Below are 18363 nucleotides of genomic sequence, written 5' to 3'. Positions count from 1 at the left end.
AGTCGGACACGACTGACGTGACTTAGCAGCAGCAGCAGCAGCAGCCATGCCGCTCCACCTGTATCATATTGAAATAAAAGCAAACCGTAAGCACCTGGTCCACTGGTGTTCCTTGCAGTACTGTTTATAGTGGCAAAAAGCTGGAAACAGTGAATTCCCATTAGCAGGGTAATGGAGGACTTCTGATATTCCCATACCAAGGAATATTATGCAGCCATTAAAAAGAATGTCCGAACTATATATTGTTGATGTGGAGGGATTTCTGTGGTGTACATTTAAGTAAAAACTAGTTGTGGAGTGGGGTGTTAAAGAAAATTCAGAGTAAATTTTAAAAATTATATTGGGTTTATTCAGTGATATAGCATCCAGTCTAGGAGACAGAAAGGAGCTCTGAGGAGCTGTACAAAATAAAATACTTATAGGCAAAAGGGAGCAGGAACAAGGAAGTTATAGACAAAAGGAGGGTTGGTTATGGCAAGGTGCACTTTCCTTCAGGGGATGGCAGAGGTCTGTCAGTTATAGTATACAACTAGTGCTGATCAGAGGACCCCTGATTGATTTAAGATTCCATTTCTGGGAGAGCTGAAACTAAGCTTCGATTTGGTGACTTGGGGCTTAGCAAACAAACATGACTCCATGTTGGGCCTGTTGTTAACAGGGATATTTTGTGTGATGTTAATTTGTGATGCAAAGGAAAAACGTGTAGATCTGTAGATATGCGTTTATAGAGGAGGAAAGAAGACGAAAAGACTTAAAATTCAGAATTTTGAACACATTTGTAAGGAAAAATCTAAGAATTCTACAGCAAAGACCTTGAGGCTAGGAGACATCCCAGCAAAATGAAGTATGACTAGTCCAGTGTGGGACACAGAGAAATTCTAATATGCTACTGAAACTACTGAGGATTATTACTTGTTCCTTAGGAGAACTGGGGACTGATATTTCTGTCTTATTTAAGAATATATAATAGTTTAGAGAGCTTAACGAAACAAGTGAATAACTGGTTTCCTTGCTTTATACCTAAAAACATTTTTATAACTCCCTAATTCCTGTTTTGTTTTTTTTTTTTTGGTGTGTTTGTGTAAATACCCATCATTCTTCCTGTAAATTACAAGATTAAACCTTTCAGAACAGAAAGCAAGAATTACTAGTTGCTACTACTTGCTCAAATATAGTGCATAGCATATATCATCTAACATGAATGTTAGATGAATAAATAATCATAGAGCTACTTAAAGATGAAGAAGGAATCAAAAAAAAGTAAGGAACTTACTATATATATCTCCCAGTTATGAATGAGATTGAATGGGCTAAGAGAATCCTTTGTATCGCAGAATGTCCTGGAAGATCTTTTGAGAAAGAGACTCCTCAAAAAATTGTAATTTATTTTAATTCTACTTTGTGCAGAAAGAAGCACTGCTGATTCATGAAAGGGCTTTCTGACTATTTAAGACTCTCTAATTAATATGTTCCCCAAAGTTAAAAAAGTCCCATTTAGATAAAAAAAATTTGGGGTTCTTTAGCCAGCTTTGTTGAGGTATAATACGCATACCATAAAATTTACCTATTTTAAGTGTACAGTTTGATCAGTGTTAGTAAATTTATATAGTTGCACAGCTGTCACTACCATTCACTTATGTCCATCTCTCAAGAAAGTTCCCTTAAGACCTAACTACAGGTATACTCCTAACGCCAGCACATGGCTAATCTGCTTTCTGTCTGCACAGTTTTGCTTTTTCTACAGTTTCATGTAATGGAATCACTTAGCATGTATTTTGAGGTTCATTCATATTGTATGTAATAACAGTAAAAGTTTGTAACTTTTTATTTCTAAGCAGAATTGATGGATATTTAGATTGTTTCTTGTTTTTGGCTATTTGAATAATGTCACTATGACTATTGGCATACAAGTCTTGGCATGCCTGTGTTTTCATTTCTCTAGGAGAGTAATTGCTATGTTATTTGGTAAGCTTATGCTTTAAAAAGAAACAAAACCTAAAACTGTTTCCTTAAGTGGCTAAACTATACTATTTAACATTTCTATGAGCAGTGTATGAGGAATTCAGTTTTTTCACATCCTTGCTAACACTTGGTATTGTCAACCTTTTTGAATTTAGCTCATCTAGTGGGTGTGTAGTAGTGGTTATTGTGATTTTAATTTGTATTTCCCTAATGAATAATGGTATTGAATACTTTTTTATGTGCTTATTCATCCATATCTTTTTTAAGTGTCTCTACAAGTCTTTTGCCCATTTAAAAATGGATTGTTTCGTTTATTAGTTAAGAGTTCTATGTTTGTTCTATCAAGATAATAAAATAACTAAAAGAACATTATAAATTCTTTTTTATTTTGAGGTCTTTTTTGGTTGGTCTGAAAGAATAAAAGGTTATTAAAAGTTTTAAAGAGCAGTGCTATTCATCTTTGAATACAGTGGGGATTGGGGCACTTATTGTCTGCACAGTTGAAAATCTAAGTCTAATTTACAGTGGCCCTGTCTATCCCTAGCTCCCTTGCATCTGTAGATTTAACCAGTCTTGGGATATGTTTATATTTTTACTACTGAAATATACTCAAAATTTTTACTAAAAATATTCAATATATATAAATATTAAGTATTTAATATATAAATTATACACAAGTTTAAATATTTAATATTTTTACTATTGAAAAAAATCTGTATATAAGTGGACCCTCAGAATTCAAACCCTTGTTGTTTAAATGTCAACTCTATAATGAAAACTTATACTTCACATGTTAAGAAATGAGTCATTAAAAACTTACCTAAATGTCTCTTTCCTGCTGCATTTTCCTCTTTTTTTTTTTTTTTACCAGAAATGATCTCATTCCTTAATTTTATGTTATTCTTTGGTTTTAAGTATAGCTTTTATCATACTTAATATCTTTAAATAATATATTGATTTTTAAAAAAAAATTAATGTTTCTTCATTTTTTAAAGCTATGAGGTATCTTCTTACAGGGAAATGCTACAATTTGTCCATTCTGTTAGATAGAGATTTGGGTTATTTCTGATTTTTTTCACCTTTATTGAGGTATAATTGACAAATAAAATTTTTACGTATTTATAATATACAACGTGATGATTTCATATACACACACACACACACAGTGAAAGGATTCTCATCATTGAGTTAATTAACACACCCATCACCTGTTTTGTGTATGAGGACAGTTAAATTCTATTCTCTTGGCAAATTTCAGTTATTCAGTACAGTGTTATTAAATATAGTCACCATGTTATGCATTAGATCCTTAGACCATATTCATCCTATAACACCTGGCAAGCACTTTTTTCTGTTTCTGTGAGTTCAGTGTTTTGTTTTTTTTTCCCTTCTGGTTTTTAATTAAAAGAAAAAAAAAATGCTGCTGTGAACAGGGCCAGGACTAGGGCAAGGCAACTTAAGTACTAAGGATGCAAAATTTATTAGTATCTCAGACCTGGCTATGAACACTTTTATATATGTCTCCTGATGTAAGAGTTTCCCCCAGAGTATTCCTAGAAATGGATTGATTGCTGGTTTATGGGCTACATCCATCTTTAACTTTATAGCTTATGGGAAATTTTGAGATGATTGTAGCTATTGATGCTTGTACCACCAGTTCTCATTGCTCACATCCGTGTTATATTTACAGCTTTAAATTCTGTCAACATGGTGGATATGAAATCTTAAACGAGAGTAATTTACATTTCCCTGATTAGTATTAGTATTGTTGGTTGTCTCCATTTCCTTTTCTCTGCAATGCCTAGGTCTTGTGTTTTATTTAATTTTCTACCTCAATATTTGTTTTTCTTACTGATTTGTAATACCTGCAGTTACTGCCTGTTACTTGTCTTTTTTGGCTTTGTTTTGTATTGCATATATCTTCCCTCAGTCTTCATTCTTTGCTTCCTTTTTGGAACAGAAGCTATTATTTTTTGGCTGTGCTGTGCAGCTCAAGAGGTCTTATTTAGTTCCCTGACTGGGGCTGAACCTGAGGCCTCAGCACTGAAATCACCAAGTCCTAACCACTGGACTACCAGAGAAGTCCCCAGAAGTTATTAATTGCAATGTAGTTGAATGTTTATGTCTTTTCTTAATTGATTTATGCTTTTATATCTTGTTGAAGACTTCCCTACCCTATGTATTTTTTTTTAAAGGCTTTAAAATTTGCCCTTTCCACATTAGTTTTCAATCTGTTTTGTTTTCGTTTTCCTAATGAAGCTTTTTTCTTGAAGTCTCTTTTGTCTAAATGTTAATATTGCTACTTTCTCTTTTTGCTTCTGTATTTTTGGCATATGTGTTCTCCCTTTTACTTTGTTTTCCTTTGCCCTTTTGTTTTAGATGTTTCTTTATACAAAATAGCGTATATCTAGATTAAAAAAAAAACAATTCTGGCAATCTGTCTTTTAACTAGAGAATTTCATTTTTTTCTCCTATTCTGACTTTCATCTTCCTTAACAAAGTACTCAGATTTTTTAAATAATATATATTTAACTTAAAGTTCATATTTAAACCTGAATAATATAGGGATCATCAAATGTTTTATTACCCATTGCTTTCTGCCAATTATGCCATTGTTCAGTTTTTTAGTTTTTGTATATCTCAGTTCAGCCCCACAAATTATACTTTTTGTTTGTTTTATGCAGTAAGTAGATGCTTATACTTCCATATTTTACCAGTTCCTTTAGTTGTTCTACTCCTTGCTTCTGAGATTATTTTCCTTTTTCCTAATGTATGTTCATTAACTATTTAGGCATTATAAAAACTTAAATTTTGTCTGAAAGACTTAAATTTTGCCGTTCTTGAATGTTAGTTTTGATTGGTGTAAAAGTTCAGGTTGGGAGTTGAGAAACTGTTTTTTAGGGGGCCAGTTGTAAATATTTTGAGCTTCATGGGCCATATATTCTCTGTCACAAGTAAGTCCGTTATGCACTTATAGTGGAGATCATTCATAGGGAATATGTAAACATGTGAGTGTAACTGTTCTGATAACATTTTGGTTGTAGACACTGAAATTTGAATTTTATATAATTTTCATGTGTTCTAAAATATTAAAATTGTTTTTAATATGAAAAATGTAAAAATCATTCTTAGCTTGCAGGCCATATAGCAATAGGCTGGATTTGACCTGTGAGCCATAGTTTGCTGATCTCATGTCTAGGTTAGTATTCACTTTACTTAGTACTTTACTCTTGGGTAAGGTACTAATTCTAATTATTCTTATAATGTCAATGATATCTTCTGTTTTTAATTGTTGAGAAGTCACCTGTCAGTCTAATTGTCGTTTTGTTGCAGATAATCTGGTGATACGTTTTTTCCTTTGGCTGGTTTTAAGAACTTATTGTCATTGGCGAGGTCCTATGATGTATCTAAGTGTGGATTTATTTTCGTTTAACTTGGTTAGAATTGGTTGAGCATCCAGAATCTAAAGATTCGCATGTCTCATTACTTCTGGAAATTTTCAGCCATTATTTTTGCTTATGTACAACATGCATGCATGCTGTCGTTTCAGTCATGTCCAACTCCGTGCGACCCTCTGAACTGCAGCCTGCCAGGCTCCTCTGTCCATGGGATTCTCCAGCCAAGAATACTGGAGTGGGTGGCCATGGCCTCCTGCAGGGATTCTTCCTAACCCAGATTGAGCCTGCATCTCTTACTTATACCTTGCATCAGCAGGCAGGTTCTTTACCGCTAGTGCCACTCGGGAAGCTTCTTACACACAACATGGGAGGCAGATTAAAAAAAAAAATTCATTTGAAGATTTTCTGCCAAGTTATAGTATAAAATAGTGTGTCTATGATATTAAATAATGGCTTTGTAAAAATACTCCATCCTAGAATTGAGTGCTTGATCATCTCTGTGTAGATGACTTTATAGGCTTCCTCTTATCAAAATTGTGATTTTTTTGGTTTTGGTGCAAATCAGTATAGCATTGAGTGTAATACTAATATGTTTTATAATACTAATATGTCTAAGAACTTAACACATTTATTTGTATACTTTATATCATGCATTACAGTTCTGTATAATAAATGCACATTGTAAGTATATACAATAAATATGCATTATGCATTATTAATAATTGGGACAGCAAAAGTGCAACTTGACATTTGGTTTTTAAACCATATTCAAAATAATTCTTTGTACTTTTATGCAGTTAATAGATTACTTGCATGATTGGAGAGCTGATGATTTTTATTTGAATGCTTCTTTAAGCTAGCAAGATTTATGGTGGTACTTTAACATAGGCTTCTTCATTTCAGAGAACTCAGCTTCCTGTGTCTGCTGAATCTCAAAAACCCGTGCTGAAAAAAGGTCTGTATATAATTTCATTGCGTCTGTATATTTGCACAGATTTTTCTGTCTTACTGATTCTATTCTGCCATATCTAGCTTTCATTTTGTGAAGTTGTTAGATATTAGGGGATTGATTTTACCTAAAAGTATGTTTAAATGGGGTTTTATTTTAATATATAAATGTGTACTAACTTTCTACTTGTGGAAAAACCACTATAAAGTTCCTGTAGTATAGATCAGGCCTCAAATAATCTCATGTATATGTGTGTTGAATAAGTGTGAGGTTTTATAAAAAGTCTGGGAAGCCTAACTTGGTGAGGACTCAGCGCTTTCACTGCCAGGGGCCCAGGTTAGATCCCTGATCGGGGTAAGATGCTGTGAGATGCAGCAAAAAATAAAATTAATTAATTAAAAAAATAAAATCCAATAGAGGTACGTACTGTATAGAGGAATAAGATTTCTTCATTTGTTAACCTAGGAAATCTTAGGAGGGTTTGCATCCCGTTTGTCAGTGACTATACTGGCTCTTCCTCCACGTTCACCCAGTTTTAAAGGACTGGGTGTCTTATCTACTTCCTAGGCCTTAGACTATACCTGAACTTTTTGTTTAGCAGGAGAGACCATCTGTTTTATTGTTTATTCATTTATTTATTATCTGCTAGATGAGGAAACATGGAAGGGGCGTGCGTTGCCCAGGGTCTTGTGTGTTGCTCTTGTTTGCATACCCGAGTTACAGTCACCAGGCTATATGCCGTTTTGCAGCATGCGTTCTCCTGTTGTTTGCTCAGAGTTTTGATTTTGTTAATAAAGTGTTTACTTGGGGCATTTCTGTTTCTGTTATTCTTTGAAATTATAATACAAGTTGTTGGAAAATACTAACTTTCAGGAATTTATTTTCAAAGGGTTTTTTTTTTTTTTTGGAAAACAGTTTTCACTGAAAGAACAGTACATCTACAATGTAGATTATTTGTGAAATTTAGATGAATTCTGCCAATGTCTAACATCATTGCTAATTTTTTTTTTATATTTGTGTGTATTTATTTGGCTGGACTGGGTCTTAGTTGTGGCATGCAGGATCTATAGTTCTGGCATGTGGGATCCAGTTCCCTGACCGGGGATCAAAGGGCCCCTGCATTTGGGAGCAGGGAATCTTACCCACTGGACCACCAGGAAAGTCCCCACTGCTAATATTTTAAACACCATTTCTGGACATGAGCATCTTCTTGCTGTGATATCTGTTCATTTAATCAGTAGGGTGATTTGGGACTTGTGGTATTGTAATCATCCCTCCAGTATTCTTTCCATACTTCCTCCAGGGTCATGTCGTGTGGTTCAGTTGACTTCCAGTCCAGGAAAATTGTAATTAGTACACACCAATCAAGAATTGGCCCATGCCCAATTCAGGCTAATGAGATGAAAAGTTTATAGCTATTGGGAAAGGGACATATTGACAAGTATGCTAAAAAATTAAGCAGTGCCATAGTGCCCTTTGGGAGAAGGCAATGGCACCCCACTCCAGTACTCTTGCCTGGAAAATCCCATGGACGGAGAAGCCTGGTGGGCTGCAGTCCATGGGGTCGCACAGAGTCGGACACGACTGAAGTGACTTGGCAGCAGCATAGTGCCCTTTCCAATCATTTCTTCCTCCCTTCCCCACTGCAGAGCAACCACTTTCTGGTTTCTGGTATTAAAGTTTAGTTTTTCCTGTTCTTGAACCCCTCATACCTGTGAGTACTTAGCAGGTTCCAAGACCAGTGAGTGATAGGTATTTGGAATGCACAGATAAATAGGGCATGGGTTCTGCCCTCAGGGAATTGACAGTCTTCAGGGCATAGGGAATATAAGCAAATAAGTAAAGTGCAGTGTGTATTCCCTAGGCCCATCCTTCTGAAGGTTAAACATAGCCAGTTTCAGCTCTTCCACGTGGGAGTTTAGAACTCTTTTGCCATTATTGCTTTGGCTCTATAGTGAAATTTGTTGGCCATCTTGGAAGTAGAGCGTTTAGAACTAAATAGAATATTCCAGGTATGATGTGAACAGGGCCAAGTGAAATGTCTGGAAGATAAAATCTGTTGATTTGGATCTTTCTGTTAATCAGCTAAGATTGCTTTGCCTTTGGGCAACCATTTTACACATTTGCAATACCATTGTATTGCATAGTGTCAGAGGTGTGATTCATATATAAATATAGTTCAATTCAGTTCAGTTCAGTCACTCAGTCGTGTCTGACTCTTTGCAACCCCATGAACTGCCGCACGCCAGGCCTCCCTGTCCATCACCAACTCCTGGAGTCCACCCAAACCCATGTCCATTGAGTTGATGATGCCATCCAACCATCTCATCCTCTGTCGTCCCCTTCTCCTCCTGCCCTCAGTCTTTCCCAGCATCAGGGTCTTTTCCAGTGAGTCAGCTCTTCACATCAGGTGGTCAAAGTATTGGCGTTTCAGCTTCAACATTAGTCCTTCCAATGAACTCCCAGGACTGATCTCCTTTAGGATGGACTGGTTGGATCTCCTTGCAGTCCAAGGGACTCTCGAGAGTCTTCTCCAACACCACAGTTCAAAAGCATAAATTCTTCGGCGCTCAGCTTTCTTTATAGTCCAACTCTCATATCCATACATGACTACTGGAAAAACCATAGCCTTGACTAGATGGACCTTTGTTGGCAAAGTGATGTCTCTGCTTTTTAATATTGCTGTCTAGGTTGATCATAACTTTCCTTCCAAGGAGTAAGCATCTTTTAATTTCTAATGAGAAAATCAGCATAAGCTTATAGAAATTTGGAAAACATAGGGAAGTATAAAGAAAACAGGGAAAAAAATCAGCCCTAAGGATTAGTGAACTTTGACAAATTAAAAATCAGGGTAGTATTTTGAACAGAAAGCTTCCATATTTCACTGTGCAATCTTTAGATGTCTCACAGATGGCCAGCAGGCACATGTTAAGATGCTCCTAATTACTAATTATTAGAGAAATGCAAATCAAAACTATGAGGTACTGCCTCACACTGATCAGAGTCTTCATCATTAAAAAGCCTACAAATAGTAAATCCTGGAGAGAGTGTGGAGAAAAGGGAGCCCTCTTACACTGTTGGTGGGAATGTAAATTGGTGCAGCCACTATGGAATACAGTATGGAGGTTCCTCAAAAAAACTAAAAATGGAGTTGCCATATAATCAAGCAGTTCCATTCCTGGGCATATACATAGACAAAACTCTTAATTCAAAAAGATACATGCTTCCCTGTGTTCATAGCAGCACTATTTACCAAGCCAAGACATGTAACGAACCTAAATGTTATTGACAGATGACTGAATAAAGATGTTGTGTGTGTGTGTGTACATATATATATGTGTACACACACACAGAAAATTACCAGCCATTAAAAAGAATGAGATAATGCAGCAACATGGGTGGACCTAGAGATTGTCATACTAAACGAAGTAAGTCAGGAAGAGAAAGACTAACACCATATGATATCACACATGTGAAATCTAAAATATGGCACGAATGGATGTGTCTATGAAACAGAAGCGTACTCACAGACACAGAACAGACTTGTGGTTGCCAAGGGGCAGGGAAGTGAGGGAGGGAAGTATTGGGCATTGGAATAAGCAGATGCAGACTACAATATACAGGATGGATAGACAACAAGGCTCTACTGTATGGCACAGGGAACTAGATTCAGTATGCTATGATAAAGGTTTATAGTATATTGAAAATCTAGTATTTTGTTGAAATAGTATGTAACATAGTATATGAAATGGTATATATTTAGCATATGAAGCAGTATATATCATAGCATATTGAAAATCTAGTATAAAAAAAATCATAGTACTTTGTTCAAAATCATGGTAACGGTTTATCACAGTATATTGATTTAGTTCCCTGCGCTATACAGTAGAACCCTGTTTATCCATCCTGTATATAATAGTTTGCATCTGCTAGTTCCAGACTCCCAATACTTCCCTCCCTCACTTCCCTGCCCCTTGGCAACCACAAGTCTGTTCTCTGTGTCTGTGAGAGCACTTCCCTGGTGGCTCAGCTGGTAAAGAATCTGCCTGCAATGTGGGAGACCTGGGTTCAATCCCTGGGTTGGAAAGATTCCCTGGAGAAGGGAATGGCTACCTGCTCCAGTATTCTGGCCTGGAGAATTCCATGGACTGTGTAGTCTATGGGGTTGCAAAGAATCGGACATAACTGAGCGACTTTCACTAAGGTTTCACGTGATAAACCATTATGGAAAAGAATATGAAAAAGAATAGATAGATATAGATGAGTCACTTTGCTGTATAGCAGAAATTAACATTGTAAATCAACTATACTTCAATAAGAGGCTTTCCACATGGCACAGTGGTAAAGAATCCACCTGCCAGTGCAGGAGATGCAGGATAAGTGGATTTGATCCCCAGGTGAGGAAGATCCCTTGGAGTAGGAACTGGGAACCCACTCCAGTATTCTTGCCTGGAAAATGCAACCATGAGGTTGCAAAGAATCAGACATGACAGCACACACACATACTTCAATAAAATTGTAAAAATCCTAAATATCTTTTTAATCTCTAGATTTTCTCAATCTTGATACTATTGACTTTTTGGTCAAGATAATTGTTTCTTGGGGGAGCTGTCCTGCATATTGCAAGATGGCCACTGCATTCTTTATCTCTACTTAGTAGATGTTAGTAGCACCCAGTTGTGACAACCGGAAATGTCTCCAGATATTTCCAAATGTTCCCTAGGGTACAGAATTGCTCCTGATTGAGAACCACTGCTGTAGTTAAAGAGTATGATACTTCAGTAGAAGGTAGACTGTAGGAAGTTGGTAAGTTTATCATGGGGACTTCACACATAAGTTGAAATAACAGGCAGAGAGACTTTATTTGAACAAGCAGCAGCCATGGCATTTTAACCAAGAAGTTCTGAGTCTGGGTTTGGATGTTGTCTCCCACACCCTTCCCTCCTCAGCTTGAGAGGCCAATATCCTAGCTTGACTCCAGTCTTAAGGGTAGTGAGTGCCAGCTCACTGGAAGGGATAAACAACTTTTTATTTGGGATTCTTGTCTAAATATATTAGGACTTTTTCAACAACAAGCAACTTATTTGGAATTGTTTACAGAACTACTTGATGGTTCTGAGAAAAAGTATCCTACGTGGGGCTACTTACATCCTCTTCATTTTCCTCCCATGATATGACCTCAGATAACTCAGAAAACTTTCTTCTGGCTTTCAGTTGAGGTGAGTTAACTGATTTACTTCATGGGCTTATTTGCTTCCTTAAAGGAGTCTTCACTGAAGACCTTACTCATTTTGGAGTGGCTGCATAGGCTAGGATGAATTTAATTTACAATCTGAGACAATCTATTTACTATGTGAGAAACTTGGTCTCAGCTTGTGGTTTGCTTTTAAAGTATTTTTTAATAAACGAAGTTTTAAGAAATTGTGGCAAAACACACATAACATTTGCTTCTTTAATCATTTAAAAGTACAATGCAGTGGCATCAGTGGCATTCACCATGTTGTGCAACCATCACCATCATCTATTTTCAAAACTTTTTTAGCACCCCAAACAGATTCTCCAGCCATTAAATATAAACTCTCCATCTCCCCTCACCTCTAGCCTCTGGTATCCTCTATTGGTTTGGCCAAAAAGTTCCTCTGGCTTTAACATTTTTCCATTGAGAAACTTCTGTAAAGACTGAAATAAATGGAAATCCAAAGGTGCAATGCCTGGTGAATATGGTGGATGATTCAGAGCTTCTCAGCCAAGCCATGACAGTTTTTGCCTGGTCATCAAAGAAACATACAGTCTTGCTTTATCCTGTTGGAAGATTATGCATTTTCTAGTGATTAATTCTGGAGACTTTTCAAGTGCTGCCTTCATTTGGTCTAATTGGGAGCAGTACTTGTTGGAATTCATCATTTGGTTTTCCAGAAGGAGCTTATCAATAGACGACTCGCTTCCAGTTCCACCATACAACATATCACCTTCTTTGGATGAAGACTGGCCTTTGGTCTGGTTGTTGGTGGTTGATTGCACTTGCCCCATGATCTCTTCCATTCCATGTTATTGTACAGTATCCACTTTTTGTTGCTTGTCATATTCATTTTAAAAATGGAAAGTTTCCATTATGTTTAAGTAGAGAATCACAAATGGAAATACAGTCAGTTTTTTTCACTTAACTTATGGGGAACCCAAGCATCAAAGTGATTAACATAACCAAGTTGGTGCAGATGATTTTCATTGCTTGACGTGGATATTTTGAGTATGTCAGCTATCTCCTACGTGGTATAGATATGATTGTTCTCAATGTCTTGATTTGATCACTGTCAACTTCAGTTGGTATATCCAACTGAGCATCATCTATCGAGAAATCTACAGCATGAAACTTTGCAAACCATTTTGACATGTTTGATTTAGTCATCTTCTTCATACACTGCACAAACCTTTTTTTTTTGCATTTTAGTTGTGTTTTTACCTTTCTTGAAATAATAAAGCATAATATGCCAAAAATGTTGCCTTTTTATCTTCCATCTTTAGTATTAAAGTGGCTACAGAAAAATTCACCAATTTTGATAAATTAAAAAAAATGCATGCTGATATGACAGTTGTCACAATAGAATCTAACAGAACTGTTCTGAATGACGTTAAAGACAACTAAGTGCAACTAGCTCCATCATACAGAAAAAACCAAGTGAACTTTTCAAGCCAAGCCAATACTGTCTGTGTGAATTTGCATATTCTTGATAGTGCATTCATATATGCAGAATTATGCAACATTTATCCTATTGTTTCTGACTTATTTCACTTAGCATATTTTCAAGATTCATCTGTGTTATAGCCTGTTGAACAGATTTCATTACTTTTTAAGGCTAAATAATATTCTGTTGTTTGTACACACAGTAAATATTTTGTATATCCAGTTATCTGTTGATGGACTTACGGGTTGTTTCTACCTTTTCACTATTGTTAGTATCACTGCCATGAATGTTGATGTATAAATAAATACATTTGAGTACCTACTTTTTTTATGTTTATTTCTAGGACTTCGCTTTTTATTGAATGTGTTACATAAGAGATTTAGTCAAAAAGCTCATGTTGTCGCCGGACTCCTCTTGTTCTTCTTTCTTTGCCTTCCACTTCTCAACTGGAGAGCAATGGTGGAGGGGCAGGACTTCCTGGTAGGGCAGATCCATCAGCCCCCACATTGCAGATGAGGCTTCCCGTGTTGACAAGGCTGGAGCCCTGCCGGAAGTGTTCGGCATTTCTGTTAGTTTTAATGAGAACATTGATCTGTCCCTCTGTGACTGAATGTCATCTCATTGTGGTGTGGGGTGAGGCCAGTAGATGAAGATGAAAGTGCCCAGTTAGTGGCTGACTGCCCGCCTCACTGCTGTTCAGGGCCTCATTGCAATGTGGCCTTAACTTCCTTGGAAGCATTTTAGCAGCACTGTAGAAAGGGGCTCCCTGCTTTCAGCTGTTTTGGGTATATACTCTGAAGTGGAATTGCTGGCTCCACTTAATGACGTAATTTTACTTGATTTTTTTGAGGAATAGTGTTAACTTCTAATTTAAATAGAAGGTACTGTATACAACTTTTATTTTTCCCCGATGATAGTAAAATCTACAAATTTTAGGTGCCCAGTTTTTGAATTTTGACAAATAACATATGTAGTCATCAGCTAGGATGAGTTAAATATTTTTATCACCCAGAAAGTTTCTTCCAGCTCCTTCCCAGTCAGTCCTTCCTTCAGTTCCCTAGAGGGAACCATTGTTCTGATTTCTGTCCCTGAAAGTAAATTTTGTCTGTCTGTGCTTGAACTTCTTGTCATGAAGTCATACAGCAGTGCATCTTTTGATCAGTTTTTTTTTTTTTTTTTTTACAACTCGGTTACAGTTCTGAGTTTTATTTGGCAAGCAAAGGATAGTACACCCTCGAGGTGTGAGAGTGGGCCGGCCCCAAAGGAGAGGCCTCAGTCCATCTTGCTTCTCTTTTTATACGTTTTGTCTTCTCCTTGCTGAGCCTGCTCTATGTAAATTGGGCTATCCAAGAAGGGGGTGTGTTTGTTTCACCTGAAGTTCTCACTCTGGTCCACGGATTTTCTATTGTTCCATTTTCAGAGGCTTTTCCCTTTCTTTGTCTTTTAGCCACTGCCATTTTTTACTCCTTTTTTGATCAGAAGTTTTAATTTTGATGAAGGGTGATTTATTAATTTTTTTCTTTATGGTTAATGCTTTTTGTGTCTTGTCTAGGAGGTTATGACCCTTACCCTCAGACTGAGTTGTGTGCCCCCACCTCTTCTGCATTGGTATTGCAGAAATTAATCTTTTTGGTTGAGGGGGTGTTTAATTTGATTCTTGACACTTTTATTAACATATACCATATATACAGAAAAGTACATGTTATAATTGTACAGCTTAATACGTTTTTACAAAGTGAACATATCCATGTACTCACCATCTTTTTTTTAAACATAAAACCAATGTATGTATTTATTTTTAATTCATTGATTATTTTATTTTTGGCTGTACTGGATCTTCATTGCTTTGTGCAGGCTTTCTCTGGTTGAGGGGAGCTGTTCTTCCTTGTGTGTGGGCTTCTCACTGCAGTGATTTCTCGTATTGTGGAGCTCCGGCTCTAGGGCGAGTGGGCTCAGTAGTTACAGCACACAGATTTAGTTGCTCCACCACATGTGGAATTTTCCTGGACTAGGGATCAAGTCTGTGTTCTCTGTATTGCCAGGCGGATTTTCTTATCCACTGTGCCACCAAGGAAGTCCTTGTACTCACCATCTTGATTAAATTATAGAACATCATCAACATCTCAGAGGCCTCCCTCATACCCCCTGCTGCTGCTGCTGCTAAGTTGCTTCAGTCGTGTCCGACTCTGCGTGACCCCATAGACAGCAGCCCACCAGGCCCCGCCGTCCCTGGGATTCTTCAGGCAAGAACACTGGAGTGGGTTGCCATTTCCTTCTCCAACGCATGAAAGTGAAAAGTGAAAGTGAAGTCGCTCAGTCAGAGCGACTCTTAGCGACCCCATGGACTGCAGCCCACCAGACTCCTCCGCCCATGGGATTTTCCAGGCAGGATACCCCCTACCAGTCATTAACTACTCCTCTCAAAGATGGTTACTTAGGTATTTAGGGTTTTACCTACTTTTGAACTTTATATAAGTGGATGGAATCATTCAGTGTATACATTTCAGTATCTGACTCTTTTGCTCAAAATTATCTTTTTGGTATTCATGTATCTTGTTGCATGCAATAATGGCTGTTTTTTCCATTATAACATAGTATTGCATTATGGGTTGATAGCCCAGTTTATTCACTTTACTTGGAATGAACATTTGGGATACTTTCATTTTGAGATGTTACGCATAATGCCATCCTTAAAGTGTATGTTTTTTTTGGTACACTTATGTAGCAGGATTTGTACTTATGTACACTTAGTAGCAGGATTGCTGGGTCACTGGGAAGGATGTACTTAAGTTCAGTAGATATGAGCAACGTTTCCAAATACATTTAATATAATCCCCTTTGTGTATGTGTACACTTTCCCATATGCCTAATTATGCATAGAAATTCCTTAGAAAATAACTCACTTTCTAGCGAGGAGGAGGAATGGACAGAGTCTTTAATATTCTCTCTGTCCTTTCAGTTTTATTTTTACTGTATGTATGTAGGGTTGTTTTAATTTTTTTTTTAATTGAAAATCTTGCTATCATAATATGTCAAAAGTCCTGTTCTGCTTTTTTTGGTAATAGGAAAACTTTGATATCATTATTAATTTTGTGTTGCTAAGTTACTCATTTAACTACACCAAGTTTCATCCCAATTATAAAGGACTTTCCAGTGTTAAAATGTATAAAATTGGAAAGTTCTTTACAATTGGGACAGAAACTTGCTGTGGTTAAATGAGTAATTTGGAGGCCTGGGATATAGCCCTGCCTTTCCCATTAATAAGCTCTTGAATATAGGCAAATCACTTAACCTCTGGAATCTTAATTTCCTCATTTGTGAATAGTCCCAAAATTGTATGACTCACTAGCCTCATGGGAATATTCAGTGGAATAATAAGGGAGAAAACACTTTGCACTATATATATATATAAATTAATGTTCATATTATTATAGATATAAGTAAGCCATATAAATGTATAAAAATATCATATATAAATATGGGGAATTAAGTTTTGATTTTAGAAAGTAAGATAGTTTAAAATAATCTAGGGTATATAGTAAGGGCTTCCTCAGTGGTGGAGTGGTAAAGAATCCACCCGCAATGCAACAGATGCAGATTCGATCCCTGGGTTGGGAAGATCCCATGGAGGAGGAGATGGCAAGCCATTCCAGTACTGCCTGTAAAATGCCATGGACAGAGGAGCCTGGAGGGTTATAGTCCATGGGATTGAAAAGATTCGGACACAGCTAAGCACACATGCACACAGGGTATGTAGTAAAACCATAATCTGTTATATGAATTGTTCCTTTCTTCCTCATCCCAGTTTATGTTCATGAGAGGCAAACCTGTTGGATAGGTAGCAGTTTAATATTTTTTTTATAACGCTGTCTTCTAGCACGTACCCTTGGGTGACTGCTGAGTCGGTCTAGTTTCTGCCTCCTTCATCCTCATTTATATTTCTGAGCAGAGGTGGCATTTCTGCTGATCCTGGAGCTGTTTGCCCTCAAGTCCGTTCCTCACCCTTCCCTTCTCTGCTGAGTATTGTGAGGAGCAGACCCTTGCGGGCTTCATTCCTTCCTAGGCTGTGGTGTCAGCACAGTTTCTGGCTGGATTAGCAAGTGAGGGGAACTGGCAGGAGACTGGAGGGTGGGAGGAAGGAGAAGACAGGGCTTTCCCTTCTTTCTCTCTGCTTTGGGAAGTTGGAGGAGTAGCGTGGCTTCTGAAGCGTCTCTTGTTGCTTCTGGCAGTCAGGCCATATGCTTTGAGCTTCTTCCAGGTAAGCTCAGCCTTAGGTACTGGTAGCAATACACTCCCTCGTTTTTTCCCTCAGTTCAGAGGTGGTAGTGACTTGTTCCCATGCTAACCTCTGATTTGCATCACTGTTCCCCCGTTGGTTCTCATTTCTGCCCTCACCTGTTCGCTGCATTGAAGCCCTTCTGTTTTAAATCCTCAAGTAGTTTCTGTTTCCTCATTAGACCCTGTCTGATACAGAGCTCAAATTGATATAACAAAAATGCCTTCCATATTTCAAGATTTGTTATTTCTTTTGATGTCCCCAGTAATATACTGAGGTAGAAAAGTATTATAGTTCCTATTTTAACATGAGGAAATTAACTTGTTGAATAACTACTTGCAGATTTTTCATAATTTCTCCAGTGAAAATTATAGGGGGAAAATGGAGGCCCAGAGACTTAAATTACTTGCTGTAAGTCCCACAGAAGTCTGTTACTGATTGAAGATTGGACTTCTACATGTAAAAATCCTATGTGCAACGTGTCTTCTCCTTAATGAGATCTGTTACCAAAGAAGTGTTCATTTATAATGTACTTACAAAAGCTTTAGTCATTGTAGAAAATTTTTTAATTAAAAATTTAAAGCACAATAATTTTCTGCTCAACATCCCAGATGCTGGGAAAGATCAAGGGCAGAAGGAGCGGGGGGCAACAGAGGATGAGATGGTTGATGGCATCATCAACTCAATGTACATGAGTTTGAGCAAACTCCCAAGAGAGAGTGAAGGACAGGAAATCCTGGCATGCTGCTGTCCATGAGGTTGCAAAGAGTCGGACGTGACTTAGTTACTAAGCAACAACATTTGTATATCCAGGGTGCTATTCACTACCGTTAATCAATGTAATGTAAAGTTTTGAATTTTGGTTATTTTTATGAATAAAAATACAATAGGGCAAATTACAGGGAAGAATTCTTGTGATGTCATGTTTGTTTGGTTATGGAATTGTTTAAGACGTGTCTGGTGTATTCTTAAGAGGAGGAAAGAAAGAGACGTCACAAAAGAGTGGAATGGGGACAGGAGAAGAGAAGGGCAAGGGAGTATTGTTGCCAGGTCACCAGCCTTCCGCCGCCACTGCCTTGGTGATGGTGGAGAGCT

General features: G+C 37.3%; 1 protein-coding gene across 6 annotated transcripts in view; it reads left to right on the top strand.

Moving 5' to 3' along the window:
- The window catches only part of BBS4 (Bardet-Biedl syndrome 4), a 48096-nt gene that overhangs the window by 4499 nt on the left and 25234 nt on the right, over positions 1–18363 (top strand). For 3 of the 6 annotated variants that reach the window (XM_010831381.1, XM_010831382.1, XM_010831387.1), the window contains exon 2: positions 6264–6315. The exons of 2 other annotated variants lie outside the window; for them this stretch is intronic. In XM_010831381.1, coding sequence (XP_010829683.1) covers positions 6264–6315 — 52 coding nt within the window. Of the gene's footprint in view, positions 1–5657; positions 5677–6263; positions 6316–18363 lie in introns of those variants that run through there. One more of the 6 variants, XM_010831383.1, reaches the window with a different exon arrangement.

This window comes from Bison bison, unplaced genomic scaffold, assembly GCF_000754665.1.
Source record: "Bison bison bison isolate TAMUID 2011002044 unplaced genomic scaffold, Bison_UMD1.0 scf7180017864526, whole genome shotgun sequence".
Taxonomy (NCBI): domain Eukaryota; kingdom Metazoa; phylum Chordata; class Mammalia; order Artiodactyla; family Bovidae; genus Bison; species Bison bison.
The sequence above is the reverse complement of the archived record's forward strand: the minus strand, read 5'-3'. Positions and strand labels throughout refer to the sequence as shown.